Here is a 23,238-nt window from a genome sequence, read left to right as displayed (position 1 = left end):
GACGGAGACTAGAGCTGTTCTGCCAGAAAGATGAGACCTTTATTTGTGTCCTGTGTGTTCCCAGACATTCCAACCACAATTTTGTGTTCTTGCATGAGACAACCAGTATGTATAAGGTAAGCCATGTTGCCTGATAACTAACATAAAATGGCATGTTCACTTTATGGAATGTACTGATGTGTACTTTTTGTTGCTAAACTTTCAGCCTAGGAAGTGGGTAGTATTTACTTATTCTTGTGATAAATAATGAACTGCAAAAATATTAATGTTTTCATGTAAAGATTGGGAGTATAAATATTATGGTAGGTCTTTATTATCATGTATTTTGTAGCTAACTTGTTTTCATATGGTCTGAAAAGTATTATTAATTGAGTAGAAAGATAGATGGAGAGGTTTCCAGTCTGATGTTAGTTGATTAGTAACTTAGCTAGTGGGAGAAGTTTGTGAGGCATATTAATAGAAAGGATAGTCACTGGGTACAGATTTTCCAAAACAACTGGGACTCATAACAGGAAATTATTACCAGACACAGACAAATGCAGTCCTTTGACATGTTAATAATGACATCAGAACAGAAAGGGGTTGTTTTCACAGCCTGCTTTTACTGGGGCATTTGACTTGGTACAACACAGCTGATTACAGAACTGATTATAAAGTCTAGATTGAATGTCTGAGTGGCACTGTGGGCAAATCGCAGGTTAGGCAGTAAGTTACAGAGGTTCACAGTAAATGGTTCCAAGTCCCAGGAAATTTGATGATGAGTTAGTACCCCAAGGGGTCAGTACTACGATATTTGTTTTCAGTGTCTGTATACAAAACAGTGCAGAAGGGAAAATTAACCTTTCTGTTGGTAATGTAGAGATATAAAACAGGCTGATAAAAGAAGAAGGCTGTAAAGAGGTGAGGAACTGCTTGCTAAGATTGAGGGATGGAGTCAGATCTGAAAAGTAAGTGCACAAAATGCAAAGTAATGTAACTTGGAAAGAAGAAAATTAATGGAAAACACAAATGGATGGGATATAATAGCATCAACAAATGAAGGCCAGGATCTTTGTGATAATCATGTCAAATTATTTTTTGTTGGTTTGTTTGTTATCCAAGTAGTTAGACTGATCCAAGAACATTATATAGCTGTGACGTGGGCCACCAGGCAGTAAACATAAGCGAAAGCAATGACAAAATGAAACTTCAGACACATACATGTCGAGTGATTGACAGCAGTTTTGTTGAATGAGAAAACCTAGAAAACAGTTCAGTGAAACACCTTTTACAAACCTTGAAATAGTATTTTTTATGAGGGGGCAAGACCCCCTGCATCCCCCGTGTGGAGGAACACCCACATAAACTTCAATATACCATCTCTGAGGTTGCATAACAGTGGGGAAAGTGGAAAATTCCACTACCAGTGAAAGTAGTTTCAGGGAACATCTCTCTATTTGCAGTCACTAAAACTAAGATCAATGACAACAGAAACCCAGTGAAAAAAATCACAGAGAACAATTTCCGTTCACATATGCAGAACCCACTGTTGTGATTATGCAACTATGAAAAATGCAAATGGCAGGGAAATACAGTGAATCTCAAATCAAAATGTTATGCCATTATAACATTTTTTCAAAGAAGCTTCAGCTCCCTGCACCCCAGCATGGAGGGCTGCATCCCAATCGGTGTTACTTGCATATGCTAACTCCAGTATATGTCATTTTCAGAGTTTGTGTCACTCCCATGGCACCCCCCCTCCCCCCGGACACAGTATGTATTCCCACTTCGAGTGCAAGCAGTGTTTAATGATGATGTATTCAGCAGCAGCAGATACAAAAATATATGAGCAATAGAAAGCAAGTAACACAGACATTGAGGCTGGAGTTGGAATCACTAACAAAAATCATGGAGAAGGTGAACATTAAAGTGGAAAGGGAGTTGCATTAAAAAACATTATGTGGAATGGTAGACCCTAATGTTTGCAGCAGTATGGCTGTGAAAGTGAAGTGTACACAGGTTGTGGGGTATAAAGTAATATTTATTTATTTTACATTTGTTTACTGGGGAGGTCCGACTGGACAGAGTTGTCTGTTTTTACTGGAGGCCCGATGAGAAAAGCTTCAGAACAATTGATAACATACTATACATAAGACATTACTAGATTAATGTGGTGCAATAACTTGCACCATACCTAACACCAGTGGGGAGTGTAAGCCCTGCAACTGTACTATATAGTGAAAGAAATGAAAAATTAAACTATGGTTGACCTGAAGTGGGTCAGTATAACAAATCAGTCCACATGTTGTTATATCTTTCTATCATTCTTCTAGTATAAAATCACCAATTCATTAGTGTAACCAAAATATTTCTTTGCAGCTTTTCCTGTAAGATGGTTACTGTCATTTATCCTCGCCTAGCTATTTCTATCACTGTTGCTCTGTGCCAAGCTTCACACACTGTTTGAAAAAAATAAAAGCTTTCTTATTATTGTCTGTCATTCCTTTGTGTGTGTGCTGTGTTTTTTTTTTTTTTTTGCAACGTGTTAAAAGTCACTAAGCAGTGCATTTCCTACATATGCCATGTCTTTCACTGGACTGGGGTGGATAACAATCATTTAAGGTTTTCACAGCAGTGGGAACCAATGAAAAATAAATTCACATGACAGGAGTCAAACTCCTGCATATCCTGCATAGATCAGTCAGTGTCTTCTTAACAAAGAAGGCATTTATAGAGGTATGCCACTGAAGCTCTTGTGCAGAATGTGTGAAAAGGTGTTCATGGTAATGGAGTAAACTTAAGAAGCAACATTATATGACAGCATCCCAACCTTTTTGGATTAGAAGCATGCTGCAGTGCGCTGAAATGGAAGTTTCACATATGAGTACAGTGAGCCATGGAAGCTGTTACAAAGGACACAATGTCCTTACATTACTTTTATGTTGTTTTTGACATCAGATTTGCTTGGTGACATGCAGTGATGCTAAGATGTGATATCTGGTGCACAACTGATGTCAAAGTCTTAGCCCATGCATAGGAATTTTTATCATTTTTGCTGGGGGGGGGGTGATCTACCATTACCCTTACCTGACCAGTGATGCTGCTTGATTCCAAGTATCTCAAAATGACTATATAAAAAAAAAAGAAAGAAAACATTGGTTTATAAGCCATTTGTGCCTCCATGTGTTGTGTGTTTGCATTTTTTGACCAGATTAAAGGCTGGAATGGGAGGACATGACACAAATGAAAAGGGAAGGGAAGCAGATGGTTGAACAGAATGTGGAACGGCTTACTAATAACATTGCACTGATGTAGTATTACAGAATGGCTTATTAACATTGTACTCATGTAGTATTATTGAATGGCTTACTAATAACATTGCACTGATGTAGTATTATGGAATGGATTATTAACATTGTACTCGTGTAGTATTATTGAATGGCTTACTAATAACATTGCACTGATGTAGTATTATGGAATGGATTACGAATAACATTGCACTTGTGTAGTGTTATGGAATGGCTTACTAATGACATTGCACTTGTGTAGTATTACAGAATGGCTTACTAATTACATTGTACTCATGTAGTATTGTAGCATGGCTTACTAATAACATTGCAGTCGTGTAGTATTATGGAATGGCTTACTAATGACATTGCACTCGTGTAGTATTACAGAATGGCTTATTAATAACATTGTACTCATGTAGTATTATAGCATGGCTTACTAATAACATTGCAATCGTGTGGTATTATGGAATGGCTTGCTAATAACATTGCACTCGTGTAGTATTACAGAAAGGCTTACTAATAATATTGTACTCGTGTAGTATTATGGCATGGCTTACTAATAACATTGCACTCGTAGTATTATGGAATGGTTTACTAATAACATTAGACTCGTAGTATTATGTCATAGCTTACTAATAACATTGCACTCATGTAGTATTATGGAATGGCTTACTAATAACATTGCACTTGTGTAGTATTATGGAATGGCTTACTAATAACATTGCACTCGTGTAGTATTATGGAATGGCTTACTAATAACATTGCACTCGTGTAATATTATGGAATGGCTTACTAATAACAGACTTGGGTAGTATTATGGAATGGCTTACTAATAACATTGTACTCGCGTAGTATTATGGAATGGCTTACTAATAACATTGCACTCGTAGTATTATGGATTGGCTTACTAATAACAGACTCGTGTAGTATTATGGAATGGCTTACTAATAACATTGCACTCCTGTAGTATTATGGAATGGCTAACTAATAACATTAGACTCGTGGTATTATGGAATGCTTACTAATAACATTGCACTCGTGTAGTATTATGGAATGGCTAACTATTAAACAGGCTCGTAGTATTATGGAATGGCTTACTAATAACATTGCACTTGTGTAGTATTACGGCATGGCTTACTACTAACAATGCACTCGTATTACGGCATGGCTTACTAATAACATTGCACTCGTGTAGTATTATGGAATGGCTTACTAATAACATTGCACTTGTATAGTATTATGGAATGGCTTACTAATAACATTGCACTCGTGTAGTATTACGGAATGGCTTACTACTAACATTGCACTCGTATTACGGCATGGCTTACTAATAACATTGCACTCGTAGTATTACGGCATGGCTTACTAATAACATTGCACTCGTAGTATTACGGCATGGCTTACTAATAACATTGCACTTGTGTAGTATTATGGAATGGCTTGCTAATAACATTGCACTTGTGTAGTATTACGGCATGGCTTACTAATAACATTGCACCCGTGTAGTATTATTGCAATGCTTACTAGTAACATTGCACTTGTGAAGTATTACGGCATGGCTTACTAGTAAGAATGCACCCGTGTAGTATTATGGCAATGCTTACTAATAACATTGCACTCGTGTAGTATTATGGCAGTGCTTACTAATAACATTGCACTTGTGTAGTGTTATGGAATGGCTTACTAATAACATTGCACTCGTGTAGTATTATGGAATGGCTTACTAATAACATTGCACTCGTGTAGTATTATGGAATGGCTTACTAATAACATTGCACTTGTGTAGTATTATGGAATGGCTTGCTAATAACATTGCACTTGTGTAGTATTACGGCATGGCTTACTAATAACATTGCACCCGTGTAGTATTATTACAATGCTTACTAGTAACATTGCACTTGTGTAGTATTACGGCATGGCTTACTAGTAAGAATGCACCCGTGTAGTATTATGGCAATGCTTACTAATAACATTGCACTCGTGTAGTATTATGGCAGTGCTTACTAATAACATTGCACTCATGCAGTATTATGGGAATGCTTACTAATAGCATTGCAATTGTGTAGTATTACAGGGTGGCTTACTAATAACATTGCACTCGTGTAGTATTACAGAATGGCTTACTAATAACATTGCACTCGTGTAGTATTACAGAATGGCTTACTAACAACATTGCACTCATGTAGTTTTACAGAATGGCTTACTAATAACATTGCACCCGTGTAGTATTACAGAATGGCTTACTAATAACATTGCACCCATGTAGTATTACAGCATGGTTTACTAATAACATGGCACCTGTGTAGTATTATGGCAATGCTTACTAATAACATTGCAGTCGTGTAGTATTACAGAATGGCTCACTAATAACATTGCACTTGTAATATTACAGCATGGCTCACTAATAACATTGCACTCGTGTAGTATTACAGAATGGCTTACTAATAACATTGTACTCGTGTAATATTACAGAATGGCTTACTAGTAATATTGCACTCATGTAGTATTATGGAATGGCTTACTAGTAACATTGCACTTGTGTAGTATTACGGAATGGCTTACTAGTAACATTGCACTCGTGTAGTATTACGGAAAGGCTTTCTAATAACATTGCACTCATACAGTATTTTGCCTCCAATGCCACTTTAAGGTATGAAACATGGCAAACCTCAATCCCTGTTTTTCCTACTGAGAATATATGCTCAGTACCATATAAAATTTTCTTTGGTTAGGGATAGAACCCTTGCTGACAACCTGTGATATATAGGCTGTGGAACAAACACCTCACATAATTATTGGGCAAATGGTCAAAATGTTGACCACTGTACTGCCCCCCCTTACCAACAGCTGCATGTCAGAACCACACAAACTACTCCAGAAGTGGTAATATTCTTTTCTACAGTTTTAATTTGCTATGTTAACAGCATTTACTACTGTATACCATGGCTGCCGTGTAAAACTTTAGAGCACTACAGTGTGTGTGTTAGACCTTTCCAATGTATAGGTTTTAGGAACATGTCTCTTTAAAGACTAATTTCTGTAACAATAGCCCTAAGGAGGTACACCTAGAAGGTATGAGCCGGACTATCTTGCAATATTCTTTATCTGGCCTACTCTTCCCAGGTGCTGTTGCATGTGCATGGCCTCATGAAGAACTCAGCATGATGTTTACCTGCTTTGCTCAATTGATGCAATTCAGAAATACTAAAGAGTTGCAAACTAATTAGCATAAAAAACATGACTAATAGGGAAAGTCTATATGATATAAGAGCATGAGGTGTGGCCATCCTGTGTGGGAAAGCACAGTCTGGTGTTTCTGCAAGCATCATTGTTACTTGTATGTATCTGCTTACAGTTATGCAGTATAGCTTGCTGTCCCACTCGTGCAAATGAAAAGTGTGCCATGACCTTAAGGTGCTCTGACCTGGACTATGTCTGGTGCACAGAGGTACCAGTCTGGGGACAGATAAGCATAATATGTTTTTTATTATGTATAATTTTAACTGTGTGTATCTGCTTAGCTGTTATGTAGTTATGCTAGTGCCATGGCATACATACTGTGCCTGCCTCCATCTGGCATGGTCTTTCCCTGCTGCTAACTCTTCCTCTAACTTCTCATCTATCTCAGCTGCCACTCCCTGTGGTGCCAGGAATTGTGGTTTCTGGCCGTTGCCGCATTGTATCTGCTTCCTCAGAAGTATGGCACAAACATAATTTTTGCACATGTGTACTGCTGGGCTCTGATGGATGTATCCATGCAGTAGAATTGTGACTTCAGCAGCCTAAACACGTGCTGTATGATGTTTCTGGTTTATGAATAGTCATGGTTGTAAACCTGTACTGTTGTGTTATGTGGCCAAGGTTGTTGGGAATATCCAGCACCTCCCAGTAAATGGCCATGTGGGAAGTCACCCTCACAGACCATTAGTAAACATAACATGTCTGCCATATGTATGAGTCAGGGAAACTCCCTTGGTGGCCTGCAAACACACTGTAGATGATACCCTGTGCATTACAGAACATCTGGCAGTTGATGGACTGATAGCCTTTGTGGCTGATATACCCTCCTTCCCTGTTCAATAGGTGGGGCATTTATTTCCATGTTGGTACAATCCATGGCCCCCAGTACTTCAGGGAAATGAGCTGTGGTATAGAAGTCCTACCTGGTGTTTGTTCTCTTCTCTGGAATAAATGGGAACCAAATATCCTCGCCTGTATCCTGAAGCTTGGCATCAAGGAACTGATGGCATATTGTCAAGGCAGATATCTCCTCAATTCGTCACTGAACGATCCCTGTACCGAATACATGTAAAGGCGCACATACCTTTGTTTCTACAGGGGTGGGTACTTCACAACTCCTACATGGCAGAAGATGAGGCCAACGCATGTCCAATATTTGTTGCATGGTATTTTCCTCTCCACTTGACAATGGTCCATTATGTCAGGGTCGTTGAGAGCATGTTATGTTGAGTGTGCTCAGAAGACCCTGCACCTCAGGGGTGACATTGAGAGCCATTGGCAGCCGCTGCTGGTATAAAACCCTCTTGTAGATACAAGTTTACAATTGCTGTGGCAACCCCTAACATTTTTAAAGTTTTTTCTCTGGTTGAATGTGAGTATATGGTTGTGTTCTTCGCTAAAACATGGTTCCACATTATGTATGCATTTCTGAATCACTCTGTCTTGTTTTCTTACTTCATTAGCACAACTCATTATGCAGTCATTAGCATATATCTCTGCTCTGTCTGATTTTCCATTTGACCTCATTGTGTAGCTGTGTTTCCTGAGTTGCAAACACCCCCACTCTCCAGACAGATTTGCTTAGCCTGATGTGGTCAGTGTTTAGGATTCCTGGATTCTTAAGTTCAAGTTTTGCTTCCTGCTTCTAGTCAGACATCAGTTTTATAAGAAAAACAGATTAAACGTCTTTAGGTTATAGTTTGTATAGGTCTGTAATGAGGATCTCTGTTTAGCCCGTAATTTCTGCCTTGTCTCACTTAACTGCTTTCCTGTTTCACAGAGCCCAGTGGCAAGCCATAGAAAATCCGCGACATGTGTTTATAAAGTTGCTGTTTCATTTTGTCAAAAAGTGTAAAAGTGTTCTGTACCTTGCCATTGTCTACTACTAAAAACCTAACTGAAGTTGTATTGTGATAATTTCTGGCATCTGAAATACTTTTCATGGTTCTGTAAACAAGACACTCTTTTCCATCTTGGACCCGTTCCACTGAAAGAGCTAAAACTGTTGCTCTGACATTTGAAAAAAAAATAAAGGTTATATCTGTTTATAGTTTCATATTGTTCTAATCATTCTTAAATTTGTAATTCCACTCCTGTTCCAGTTCAGTGCTCTTTTCTTAATAAACCCTTTTCCCCATTATTTGGCTTGTTTATTTATTTAATTTTCTGCCCCTTCTGTTGGAATTGACATCTTTAGCTTATTTGTGTTAATCTTACAGGGACTTCTGTCTTCATGCTCTTTTGCATTTCAGTAATATCTGATGACTCGAAACTTTTTCTTTAATTTGAAACGGATATGCTTTTGATAAAGTTAACGTAAGTCTGAAATACTGGTCTGCATTCCCATTTCTGATATTTCTGTCTCCTCCATCTGAGCTGCAGTGAAAACACATTCTTTCTCTATTGCCTTATTTCCCATCAGTAATTGTTTTGCTGTGCTGAACGCAATGGTCTGCCCCATAAGTCACTGCTGTCCTTTGTGCTTTCTTACACAGTACTAAAGAATGCTAATGTGCAGTAGGGCGGGGCTGGTGTATGTGCCAGTCTTGTATCAGTTCAGAAAGATTAAAACTTAATGGAACAAGAACATATATATATATACATAGTCTTGTGCCAGTGTGTAAGCTTAATACTCTATGTAGTACATATAGAATTTACCTCCCTTCTTATCATATGCATTTCAATTAGAGTACCAGCTTGTCCTGGTATGGATGACCCGCAGGACATCAACCACGTACCTACCCCTGATACTGTGCTGTCAAGATCAACAGTCCCCTTCTCATGGTAGCTTGTTGTTCACCTTACTGTAGTGAGTTACAGACTAGCTCAGTAAAAATTAGAAAAAAAAAATAAGAACAACTTTTGTGTGTGACACAGGAAAACAATGTGTGGCAGCAGAGTTCCCTACCTTGCAGGTAATCCTGGTATTACACATGACGTGATCCCACCCCACTAGTGCCAGTTTGTTCAGCACCAGATGCTCTGTTTAGCTTAATGACCCCTGGTATGTTTTTCTTGCTAAATGACTCTGGTTTCTTTATGAATCATAAACATGATAGGAGACCCCAGTGAAGAAATGTAAGGCAGGTACTTGTGGTACAGTATGCCTTAACAAGGAGCTGCACGTAGCTGCTTGTTGAGGGAGACTGTAATGTAATACAGCAACAACCTTAAATTGCTGAGCTGTGTAGTGCTGTCATGATAAATAGCTCTTTCAGCCATGACAAACACAGGAGTGCCTAAGCCATGTCAGGGTACTAGGCATCCTATTCACCATTTAGTAAAATGAAAGGGCATTGAGCAGGAGTGCCTATGATGTGTTAGGGTACAAGGCATTCTATTTACCATTCAGTCAAATGGAACAGCCATTGTACAGGAGTGCTTATGACACGTCAGGGTATTGGGCATCCTCTTCACCATTCAGTAAAATTAAAGGATGTTGTACATCAATGGCAATTACAGTGACTAATGTCCATTAATTCCAACAGACCCACAACTGTGCACTAAAAGTAATGTGCATGAAGTTGGTACAGATGTAGACACTGTTTATGAATGCCAGGGTTGGGTTGGGATTTTTCTCCTTGCTGCGGTGGCTGTTTTTAACTCTTTACCACTTCCTAAGGATGTTGTTAATAAAATAGTAGTCTTGATTATTGCCTCTGGCTATGTAACAGATTTGTTATGGTGAAAGCAGAATTACTTAAGCATGTACTTTCACCATGGATTCACACATTGAGATGTATGTAAAGTTTGGAGATACTAATCCTTTTGGCATACTCATGCCATAGTAATCCTTGCTGGAGCCAAAAAGTGCTCATAGTGATGGTGTGGGGCAGTGTGGATGTACCTCGCTCAGAACTCCATCCTTCTCTTGTAATGATGTGCCTTAGCAAAGAAAGGTGTGGATGTAAAATCTCACATTTGATTGAATAGATGATATCCGGCATCATTCTGAATTCAAACTGGTTTAAATAATTTAGACTTGACTTAGTTTAAATGCCACATCTTCCAAAAGAGCTGTTTAAAATAATGCAGATTGCCAAAAAAATGAACTACACAGGCGTCATCTAAGTTTGGAAGCAGCTGTAAGGAATAGGAACCACTTCTGTTACGGCAAAGTGTCACATTTCCCATATAGACAGGGAGAAACTGAAACCAAGAACGCAATAAAGTATTCAGTGATACTTTATCTATAATAAGCCAATGCAAATAGGTTAGCCCTAGATGTTTGTTTTATAATTATATATAGCATTATCATTAACAGAAAATGAACTATAGTGATACAGTTTTTGTTATTCAAAGAAAGCTTTGTACTGTTATAACCACTGTAGAATGAGACATTATTTAAAAGTGTAGACTTACGCTGAGATCAGCTTCAATAAACTTGATCTGCTTCACTTGAAGTACAAACTTTTTATGTATCAGTTAAGAAATATAATAGATCATACTTTGTCCTAAGCTGTATTCAGCCTTCTTAAAATATCATCGGTGACAGGAAGCTTCATGAGAAAAGCAGTTATGCAGTGCGATGTATCCTCGTCTGCTAAAGAGTTACAAAATGCAACGTGGTTCTTCTGTCATTGTTTTCAGATACTGCTGTATTAAAATGCAGCAGCGTTTTTCATAAAGAAGAGTTTCATTAGCTATAACAGGTAGGACTTGTGCCTACAGCATGAGGTAGCTTAACAAATATAACCTTTCAAGCTGCTCTGAACTCTCTCGCTTACCCATAAGACCTCTGCTCCTTCTCACCGATCACTAGTTCCTTCCTTCATGCTAAAGTTCACAAAACAAAATATCCCCATACTGCAGTTTGACTGTGGACACACTTTTTTTTTTATACTGAACTGTAAGATATTTTCTTTTGGTCAGTCTTGTTCCTTAATCAAAGCTGTTGCAATGGTTCTTACCCCTTCATTAATACATTTATGGTTAAGACCAAGTGAGCTTGTGTGGGGAGGGGTGTAATCCTGCAGCTGACAGGTATACCCAGTGTCTGCATTGTTCATGCTTCAATCATAATACATTTTAACAGAGCAGTAACTAGGGTGAGGCAAAGACGATGGCTGCCCTGGGTATCGGCTCTCAAGAAAGCTGCTTGTTACATTTAGCAAGCTGGCCGCCATTACAGGAGCAAAAGGAGAAGACTTCAACTTTGAGTTGACGGGGTCAGATGAGCTGGCCACAGTCCTGCACTTTTAATGTAGAAATTTTCTAGTAATTATTAATACTATTAAAGGAAGAGAGTGGTGCTTCAAGCTTTTCTTTTACTAGGCTGACGATCAGATAGCGCACTTGAAGTGTAGTCTCAGAGTCTAGTATCATCAGTACATTACAACACAAATGAATACCCCATTCTTCCCACTTCACTGAGGGCTTGAGGGCCAGACTAGGGCTATATTTATGGTTGCAGTCCATTTACCCTGGATGTATTTGAATAGAGTAAGGATGCCACTCTGCTTTACATTTAAGGGAAGCCTTTTCCTTAGAAGATGAAGTCTTTCACAGAGAGAGAGAGAGAGTGACCTCCATCTTGTCAGTATTTTCTGTTTATGCTGCTTTGGAATTTTAGTTCCTTCAAGTGGATGTTTAAGGTATTGGTTTATAAATATACAGGAAATTGCTTAGAATTGGATTCTACTTGGGTTTTTAAGCCAGGCAAAGGTCCGCCTCAAAAGTCTGTAAGAAACGGGGAAAAGAAGACCTGCATTAAAGCAGTCTATGTTTCACATAGAAGACATGTGTACACGTCTTTGACTTCCTTTGTGAGGGAATGCTGTGGTCTTTCTAGCTGTCATTTGTATAGAGAAGTACTTACCAAAAGGGGCATTATATTCTGTTATGGGTCAGAGGGGCATTATATTCTGTTATGGGTCAGATAGAGGAGGAGTAATGACATCCTTAGACCCAGAGACTATACCACTAGTAGTCAGTATGGTTATTTAAAAGGATTGCAATTGATACTTGATGATTAAGGGATAGCTAATTGTCAATTAATGTGTCTTAAGTCCTAATAAGTGCATTCCTTTTCAATGGGGTATCATCTTTGTGTTAGATGTATAGGTGCCAGTGTTTGCCAAAGGACACTGTACTATACTACATAGCACCTGGCTTAAGGTCATGGTCCTGCCACCATTTATTTCTATGAGGCAGACCCCCCCACCCAGAGAATCTGAAAGTCATCTTAAACACTTATAATAAATGTGAATTTGCAGGCATCCACAAACTTACACAGCCACAGGCCCTTGATCATCAGAGAAGTAAATCCTGAAGAGTAGTAACCGATTCCTGAGTAACCCAATAAGTAATGTCCCTCTTTTATGAGAGTATGAGGATGCCCTCTGTTCTAACAGATTAGGTTCTGTCACTAAGCCAGTTTGTTCTCCTGCACATAGAGCAAGAGTTTACATTTTAGGTTTACAGTTTAGCTTGATTACCTTTTTCATAATACCTGAATGTGGGATGGTGTCAAAGGCTTTTTCCAGGTCAGGGTATGCAGTTTGTACTGATTTTCCTGAATCCAGTGCACATGTCACTTGAGTCCACTAAGAGGCAGGATCTACCTTTTAACAAATACAAAATAGTTTGGTTCAAGGGAATGTTGATTCCTAATGTACTTGTTAGCAAGTTCTATAGTAATGTACTCCATTACTTTACAGATAATGCTGATTAGGTTTATAGGTCTGTAGTTACCAGGGTTAGTGTTGGGTCCTTCTCTGTAGAGCTGAATGAACAGAGTTGGTCTCTGCATTTCGTATACTGTTCCCATGGAGTGGTTGAGATTAAAATGGTTTAGCAGTGAGTCTGCAAGGCTGTGCTTGGTGCTGACACTAAAACAACCTGGCACAATTGCTCCCGGTACCTTGGTTCTTTTGTCAGTTTTCTTCAGTAAATTCCAGAGAGGGAAAGGTAATAAAATCGGAAGAAGGCAGCAAGACATTTAAATTGCACACTAGAGACTGCCTTCCTTATAGGTTCATAGATTAGTACTAGGCTAATTGCCCTTGCGCGCCGTTTTAAGCCTAGCCAATTATCCCTTGTGAGACTCAAACTCTGCACCCTGTGTTTCTAAGGCAAACACCTTAACCATTAGGCCACCTTCCTAACCAGGGGTTGATATCAGAATGTAGGGAAAGAGAAAGGGATAGGGGAATCCTGAGTGAAAGAGCAACTCTGGTATAGTTTTCTGTTGAATCTAGAGCAGAAACTGCTATTAAAATGGGGTTAATTAGTAGGTAATGTAAAATATTGTATAATAACCTGAGGAATCAGTCAGATGAGGTTAGAAAAGATCGGGAAGAGACATTGGATATGCACTTCACAAGGAAACAATGAGAGGATAGATGTATGGCTCTCAAATGTGCTACAGTATCTAGAAGATTTAGTATTTTTTCTTGGAAGTGTCTACAGAGATATCTTTTTATAACCCAAGTGAAATCCAAAGAATTTTTCTTCAGTCGATGACAAATGTTGGGGATGTGATCAGGAAGAAAGAGGCAACTGTGAACATGTGTTTTAGGAATGTAATGAATTGGTAAATGTAAAAAATTCCCTACAGAGTACTCTGTCAGAAATATTGGGTTAGCAAATGGGAGTAACTGAGAAAATGATTTTTTGAGCTGGAATACAGAATCTGAATTGCCTAGACGTAGTAAGGCCTTGTTAAGTTTAATTCTGGTGGCTGCCAAATAGCAATTTCTGGAAAAAGGAAATCAAAGTTTAAGCCAGCTGTATTTTAAGTAGTGAACATTGTAAGAGAGCGGAAAAAAATGGATGTTGGATCTTTAGAAAAGGGTAGGAGCAAATTACATAGAAAAAATGGAAATTGTGGGAACAATACATGCAATATAATGTTTTCGGAGGAGGAGTAAGGGAAGACAGGAATCAATCAATTTATGCAGATTGAAGATAATTGTATAAAATAATATATGTGATGTATAATGCTTGTAATTGTGAACATCTTAACTTTTTCTTTTATGTAAGTGTATGTTTATCTGTGTCTTAAGTGATAATTCAATAAAGGTGTTTAAAGAAAAAAAAAACTGACACATTGTGTGGACTTATGGAGATGGTTTTCTTGGCCTTGGAGATTGCCCTCAGGATGTGCTCTGAGGAGACTGAGGGTGTGTGTGAGCATACTAATATTCAGTGGAGACAAGGATGTAAAATTTCACCTATATTTATCAACTAATATTTCCTTTGGGGTTGAGTATGCACTACTATATAGAAGTTCATTGCAGGACTGGATATTGCTTATAAGGTTTCTGATATGGTTGAAATAGTTTTGTGGTTGCCCTTTACAAAGGCAACAGTTTTCATTTTATATTTCTGTTTGGAGAATCTGATTAAAGCTGTAGAGGTCTCTGGCATTCCCAAAGCAGACACACTGTCTGATAGTGTTTCAGTCCATGGGTGCAGTAAAACAACATACTCCCCCCCCCCCCCCCAAAAAAAAAAATGCTTTCAAGGAAAAAGTCTTTGGAAGCAAAGATGGGGAGCTGTCTGAATGAGACAACTGCGAGCTTCGAATGATCATAATGATAAAATCCAGCATTGATGAACTTTGTACTAAACCTTCCATTTTGTTGATTGTACAGTCCCCTAACAGTGGGCCTGTGGCTATATAGCTGAGGCAAGTTGTGTGCTCTGCTATGAAGGTTGCACCTCTTGTAAGGACTGGATATGTAATAGGTCACTTCTGCTGCCTATAGTGATGAGGCCTGGATGTACAAGGCATACTGTGATTTGAATGCCCTGAAAAGAAGTTTAATGTGTGCTACAGGAAATAAACACCAAAGGTCACGTTTCCTTGCCTACACAAGTTTTGGTTTTTCAGCACATAACTTTGCTTGCTTTGCTATGAAGGCTACGTATGATGTAGAAATTGAATACTTGGTCACTTCTTCCTGCCTGGACCGACAACATATGCTCCATGTAATAGCTTTCCTCACTGGTAACTCCTGGCACCCATTTTATAATCGCACGCTCCCATTTATTCCTTTCCTTTCTGCTACAAATGTTCGTTACAAGACTGGTTATCACTGGCCAGTCAACTTGCATGATGTTGCCAGTGCTCATACAAGTCTGATGGTGGTGGGGTGCTTATTAAAATGTAATGTATGCCTTAACTTTGACGCGTTTGACTCAAATATCACTCATATCCTTTGACAACTTATACAAATAAGGTCCCATCACACTAACCCATTCAACCGAGACAATGTAAATGTATATTGGCTGTCTGTAACTGTATCTTTAGCAATTTTGTGGTAATGGTCCTGAAAACTGTTTACTAATTGTAGACTTATCACATTTTGTAGCTTAATTGTGCTGTCTAGAAACAGGATTTGTATAGCTAATTTGAAGATCTAGTCATTTGTAATGTGATATGTAATGGACACTGCAATATTACTACATATGTATTTGGTGTGCAGTGAGACAGATAGTTGAGAAGAAGTTAGAGATGAGAAGAGAGTCCAACAGGGCATTCCTAGAACTGGAGAAAGCATATGACAAGGTCCCAAAAAAGCTGATTTGGGTAGTCTTGTGGTTCAAAGTGCCAGAAACGTTGGTAGAATTAGTGAAAGCTATGTGCATTGACCCAATGACTCAAGTAGAAACAGTATTTGGTCTCAGAGAGGGGATTCCCAGTGGGAATGGATGTGCATCAGGCTTCATCTCTGAGCCCACTGCTGTTCATACAGGTGATGGACTACATTAGCATATGGGTCGGAGGGGACAGATCAACAATGTTGCTGTACGCAGATGACATGGCACTACAGGCATATTCTGAGCAAGAACTTCAGCAAAGGTTAATTGGGAATAGAAGGAAAAACTGAAGGCATGTGGGATGAAGCTGAGTATAGATAAGACAGTTGTAAAAGCAGCAAATGGGGGAAATAAGAAGAAGCTGAGAATGGATGTAGACGGGAAAATAGTGGAACACGTTAACAGCTTCAGGTATCTGGGAGGGGTGGTTGAGCAGAAGGGAAGTCTGAATGAGGAGGTCAAAGCCTGAATAAGAGGGGTTGCAGCCAAATGGAACTGTGTCAAATGTTGTACGTGGCAGAAGAATGACAAAGAAGCTGAAAAGTAAAGTGTACAAAACAGTGGTGTGACCAGTACTATAGAGGTGATGCAGATGAAATGCCTGAGATGGTTGGTAGGATGTACACTGTGAGACAGATGAAGAAATGAGGACACGATCAGAAGTCAAAGCAGCTGCCACTGTAGAAAAGGTCAAAGTAAACAGATTATGGTGGTTTGAGCACATGTACAGAAAGGAAGAAGACAATCTGCTGAATAAAATGTTGGTTAGACAGGTAGAAGGCAACAGAAAATGAGGGCATCTAGCAAAGAGGTGGATGAATTGTGTGGGAGAAAACCTGTGGCAGTCAGGCATGAGTGTTGAAGAAGGCAGGAGAATGGCATTGAATAGAGAAAGATGGTCACAGTTAACACGACACCCTGACCCCATGTAGAAAATAGGAAAAAGGGGGTTGATGATGATGATGTGCACCCTTCCATTTGCAGATAATATAGTACAAGCCACAATAGGCCATGCTGTTTGCTACACCCATATATAATCACATGTGACCTCAGTAGCTCATAAGTATTCGTATGCTTAATGGTGCCAGTACCCTATCACTTCCTTTCTAACCCAATTTGTCTTCACATTTATTTGGTTAGCAGTTTCAACATCTAATATTTTTCTTTCTTGTATTCATCGCTCTTTCCTCTTGCCTCTTGTTTGCACTTTTGTCCCTTTTTTGCTTCGGTCTCTCTTCTCTTGTTTGCACTTTTTGTCCCTTTTTTGCTTCTGTCTCTCTTTTTGGTCAATCAGCCTATGACATCTTCTTGCTTATCTTTCCTCCTCCTCTCCTGTGCATACTTATTCTGCAGATTGCTTGTAACGTGGAAATATTCAGTGTGCGCATCTTTGTGTAATTATGAACCTCACTAATACTGCGAACTCTTCTCACATTGCTCTACTTTTGTTCACCCACATTTGACCTATGGAGATTTACACCCTTAGTAGTACTACTGTGTTCTGAGCTTCCCACTGCCTGTTGCCCTACCTCACTGTGTAATTTGGTTTGACAGTACAGAGCATCTAGTCCATTGACAGTGGTATCAGTTGATGTGGTACACTCATTTTCAGGCACTGCACTAACGTGACAACCACACATCCCTTCTGTAGTCCTGTACCACAAGGCTTGTTGTGCTGTGTGTGACTACCCCCCCCCCCCCTTGCTGCCTGTGTTTCTTCTGATGCTGTGTCCTTTTAGCATATCATCTTCAAACATTTTAATGTCTATAGCTCTTGCTGCCTTGAATTGTTAGCTGTGCACATCTGTGACCAATCTGTAACATTCTGACCATAGTAATATTGTGTCTGTTTGTAATGGAGACTTCATGTGCAGCAAGTAGAGGCTCTGTAATGTTAGTCAAAGTAATAAGTAAATGTCAAGTTACATAAAAATGTCTGTTTCAGCAACTGAATTGCCATCTGCTATAATTGGTACCAGACGCTTGCACAATCCTCTATGACATGAGGCATTTGTCATCATACCTATGTATTTTTTAGTAAGTCTGCTACTTGTTTACTTAACCTAGTGGTTCCCATCCTTTTCCAGTCTTCATTCTAGAATGGTGATGCACATACTTTAAACACTGTGTAGTGGTATAAATATTAGCCACTTAGTTAAGACCTCAAGAATCCTAGAATTCATCTGTGGACACACATAGTGTAGTTCATTAGCAAATCTTCATGCACACCCAACACAACATCCATCTCACAGGTCCTGACACCCCATGGATCACAAACTATTTATCCTGTTTTTCTACATCTAACTCCAGATAAGAGTGCTTACCTATAGACAGCCCACGTCAACACCAGACGTGGACTCTGAGTCCTAGTGAGTACTTTGAAAAGTTTGGGGATAATGGCTTAGTGCAAGTAGCCTTACCTACCCCATTCTCCTTCCCCTTCTGAGCTTGTGTACTTATATGTCCATGATGCCTCTGCACACAACTGTTTGTACAATCTTTTACAAAGTGCCCCTGTCCAGTCAAGAGTCTAGCAAGCCAACTACTCTACTCCCATCTGCTAATGTTCTCTCCATCTGTACTTATTTATTCTCCTTGCTCTTGTTCCTGCTGTTAGGAAATATGATCACTTAAGTTTCAGTATCTACACAGTGGAATGTTTTATTATCCAGTCTCAGAGTATTACCCTCCTGTGTATCCATATATGCTTAAGTCATTCAAAGTATTGTCAAGCAAAGACATCACAACCTTGTGGAAAATCAAGTGCCTTATACTTTGAAATCCTTACGTACATTTACCAGTCTCATTATTTTTATTTAACTGTAGAAGGGGTCTGTGTGCCTCTTTTAGTTATTGTGTGTCCACCGTAAAGCTTAGCTTCTTCAGTTCCACAAGTTACTGGTCAGCTGGTGTCCAGATGCCCAGTCTGGGTTACCTGGAATAGCTTGGTTGAGTAAAAAGCTGGAAGTGAAACCAATCAGCCTGCCAAGCATGAATTAAGGATTGCTCTTCTGAATATTTATTTACTGAGAGGATGCACTTTGCAAGTGGATGATATGATGATATGGATACCCTGTATATACAGCAGATAAGGTGGAAGGGCAGCAAAGCCACTTGGCTTGTGATTCAAAGTCTTGTACTCTGGGAGAGGAAAAACGAGAAACTGTTGGTCATTTTGGTGAGGGAAAGTCTCCAGTAGACAGTGAAGGATGCCATCGGAATTAGTGATAGACTCATGGCAATGAGAATCCAGTGTAAGGATAGGGCACTATTCATAATCTCAGCCTATTCCTCTTAGCACAGTTGTGATAGTAAGGAAAAGACTGCATTCAGGCAGCAGCTGCAGGACTTACCTTATGAAGCAGGGCAGTGTGAGTTGGTGATAATAATGGTGGACATGATTGTACTTATTTGGACTGACAGAGCAGGATAGGAGGCCTGTCTGTGTCCATATGGGTGTGGCGGCAGCAGTAAGAAGGAGGAGAGACCATTCTAGACTATTGTCTGGCAAACGGCTTGAAGGTAGCCAAAATATGGTTCATCTAGAGAGACTGTCACAAGGTAATATACAGGAGTGTTCAATATGCAAGTCTAGTAGATTTCCTTCTAGTAAGAAAAGGGCATTGGTAGGAATCAGAGATTTTAAAGTCATCCCCGGTGAGGAATTCAGCTTACAGCATAAACCACTGGTGACTACAAGCAGCTGTAATAAGTGGTCAGAGAAGACTCTAATGCCAACAGATATTCGGCTGTAGAACTGGAAGTTGACTGGAGCAAAAGCACAAGAATTAAAGGAAATACTCAAGACTCCAGCACCCCAGGAAGCAGTGAGACTAGGTGTCATCGAAGATGAATGGCATCATCTCAAAAACGGCATGTGAAGACAACGAAACAGATATAGGGCCAAGCCAAATATGGTAATAAGGTACATAAAGAAAGTTGGTAGTGGTGGAATGCAAAAATCCAGGAAGATATCAAATGAATAGAGTGTAGGAAAATGTGGGAGTTATAAAAGATGGACAAGGCTTAAATAGAATACTAGTTGGCTAACAAAGAATCTAAGAAATCAGTTGCAATAGCCAAAACAAGGCATCAGAGGCACTCTGCTGCTTCTGGAAGATGGCACAGATAAGCTAAAGAAGGTATTCATCAGACACCATTCATAAAGGATGTCAATAACAACCTGCTCAACAGTCCACAAGACATTAAAAGTTGATGGAAGGAGTATTTCCATCAGTTTCCGAATGAAGAAAACCTGCAGAAGCTGTACAGCTCAATATACAGCTTATGATGAAAGATGAAGTAAGACCCAGCCAAGAGGAAGGAAAAACAGCACTAAGGAAAATGAAGTCAGGAAAAGCATCAGGCTTAGATGAGGTCACAGCAGATGTGATCAAGGTATTTATTTGATGAGTTAGGGGAGAAATGGCTCCTGAGGATACGCATAGTAGTATGGAGAGAAAGACCTACCCAGATGACTGTAAAATGAGCACTCTAGTGGCAGTGCACAAAAACAAAGGGAACACACAACTGTGAGCAGCACATAGGTCTCAAACACCTGTCACACTGCATGAAAGTGCTGCAAAGGATGATTGATAATGGAATAAATTGAGGAGGAGAAGAAAGTACTATAGGTGATGAGTAGTTAAATTCAGATCAGCATTCAGGACAACTGACCTGATGTTTGCAGTGAGACAAAGTGGAGGAGGGGCTAGATAATTAGTTCAGACTAAAGTCAAGGACTCCATGAGATAAGTATAAGCAGTGTTTGGACTCGCAGAATGGTTCCTAGTGGGAGTGGGCATGTATCAGGGTTCAGCTCTGAGCCCACTGATGTTCATACTGGTGATGAACTACATTCCCAAACAGGCTGGAGGGGACAAGTCAACAAAGCTGCTGTTTACAGACATTGCGGTACTACAATAGGACCCTGAATAGGAACTCCAGCAAATGACAGGGGACTGAAATCTAAAACTGGGGGCCCATTGGATAAAACTGAATACAGACAAGACAGTAGTTATGGCAGCAAATGGGGGAATTGGAAGAATCTGATAACTGAGATAGTAGGAAAAATAGTGGAACAGGTTAACAGCTTCAGGTATCTGGGAGGGGTGGTTGGGGAAAGGGGAAGAGAATTATGGTCCAGAATATGAAGCAAGAGAAGCCAAGATTTATCTTTATAGCACCAAGATGGTCCAGGCAGCACAAGTTCCCCATGATCATAGGAATGTCCAGAGGAAAGCATCATGACCTACCTGCACTATTAGACCTGCTAACACAGAACAAGTGGTTGTTCATACACCCCGGTCTGATGACATTACAGCTGTGCATGGGTAATATCATCCTGATGCCATTTAGCCACCAGTATACAAAGGATATATTTAGTATTATTATTGAAGCAAGAAAGTCAGACAGAAGGAAATCCTCCAAATGCAAATGAATGGAAGATGTTTTCCAGGTAATATCAGGAAACACTGCATGACCCAAAGTAGTTGTGGTTTCTCTGATGCTTTAGTACCTCTGTGATGCCCCACCAATGGACCAGTAATCAAGGAGCCTCAATCCTTACCACTGGCACCAGTGGGGACATACACTGAGAGGATGATAAGTACACGCATAGTAAAGTACACTCTCCCTTAAGAGCACACAGAGATCACAGTCAGTCTGAGGCTGGTTTCTTCCTCTTTCTCCAGTTCCCCAATAAGACTCCCCACTGGCACAGCTATAGAGTTGAGATCTCAGCTGAGTGGCTAAGCCAAGACCTCCACCACCTTCTGTCCAACTAGTGTTTTGTGTCCCTGCCCAAGTAGCTGACACACTCTTTGAGGTTTGATTTACACACACACACACACACACACACACACACACACACACACACACACACACACACACACACACACCACACCACACACAGGCTGGCACAGGTTTACTAGCTATGGCCCCTTTTGCCTAGACTATAGGGTGGTTATCACTGCCACCAGCCAACTCCTTTTCAGCTAATTTAAGGCCCTTAACAAAGGGTGTCCAGTCTTACTGTGTAATGTTACTATTAATACAAATGGTAGTTTGACCAAGAGCAAGGCTTTTAGAAGTAGCCTACATAGTTTTACAAAATAATTATGTAAGTACTCTCAGAACTTAAATATATCTAGACTGATCAGCCACAATGAAAGGTTTAAATATATTTAATAATACATAATAAAAGAACAAGACAATGTTGAGTATATATTTACAGTGATGTCAGAGTTCAAAATCATTGGAAATATTTAAAACAACATTGCCGGACAGTCTCAGATAAATAAAGAATAATATATAAAAAAAGCTTTGCTATATTCCTGACTATATCTATGAGAATTATACTCTTCCCTGGACTGACTTACTCACAGAGAGGCAGATGTGCAGTGAATGGATCTTGTCATGTCCAAGACAGAATACAGAATGCTCTGTCTATCTCTTAGAGTTCTTAAATTAATATTGTAAATATTACTGCTTGCAGAATTGCATCATTTCTTGTCATCTGACTCTATCCCAGGTAAACCCCCCACTGCTGAAAGCTAGCAGTATTTAGCATCTACCTGTGAAAATATGTAGACAAGGGCTTTTCCTTAGATCTTTGCAGATCCTGGAAGTCACAAAACAAAACACTTCCAAGACAATACAGAAAACTTCTCAGCACAGACATTATGACCGTTGCTGCACTGAAACTGAAAGATAACATATTTTTATGGCCTGGCCATAAAGTAATTTAATTTCGGCTATGTTTCTGAAGTTGACATTGTGTATTCCAGCTTCCACTGTTAAAATATGTACATCTAAACAGTTACAATAGTGCAGGTACATTTATGTTCTATTCCATTAGGGCATGCTGTGGTTACATTTAAGGACTTTGCAAAAACCTTTTCAACACACACTTCTGTACCAGCAGTTTGATATACATTGATGACATACAATTCTAATACATTTGTAACACAAGTATGTTAAGGTATATGAATTATGTTGATATTCACAAATGACACAGAATTGTTTACAAAATTCCAGATATCTGGGCTGGCAGTATCTCCTTTCATGACAACCTCATTGAGCTGAATGGTATGTGCTCAAATTACACACAAATTAAAGTTCTTATCTCAGCTTGTCTCCCAAAAATAATGCCATTTGCCACCTTCAGATAAGGGAAGCAGTT

At 39.4% G+C, this 23,238-nt stretch overlaps 2 protein-coding genes across 2 annotated transcripts in view; both read left to right on the top strand.

The window, feature by feature from the left end:
* The window catches only part of LOC122814378 (zinc finger protein 91-like), a 316,216-nt gene that overhangs the window by 163,329 nt on the left and 129,649 nt on the right, over positions 1-23,238 (top strand). The gene's annotated exons all lie outside the window — the stretch shown is intronic.
* LOC122813868 (zinc-binding protein A33-like) overlaps positions 1-23,238 on the top strand; it is a 47,829-nt gene that overhangs the window by 340 nt on the left and 24,251 nt on the right. Inside the window, exon 1 of the mRNA XM_044086408.1 lies at positions 1-116. This exon is cut by the window's left edge and continues 340 nt beyond it. Coding sequence (XP_043942343.1) covers positions 1-116 — 116 coding nt within the window. The remainder of the gene's footprint in view (positions 117-23,238) is intronic.

Source organism: Protopterus annectens, chromosome 10.part0 (assembly GCF_019279795.1).
Source record: "Protopterus annectens isolate FY-2018-M chromosome 10.part0, PAN1.0, whole genome shotgun sequence".
Classification (NCBI taxonomy): Eukaryota; Metazoa; Chordata; order Ceratodontiformes; family Protopteridae; genus Protopterus; species Protopterus annectens.
Note: the sequence above shows the minus strand (reverse complement) of the source record. Positions and strands in the feature narration are given on the sequence as shown.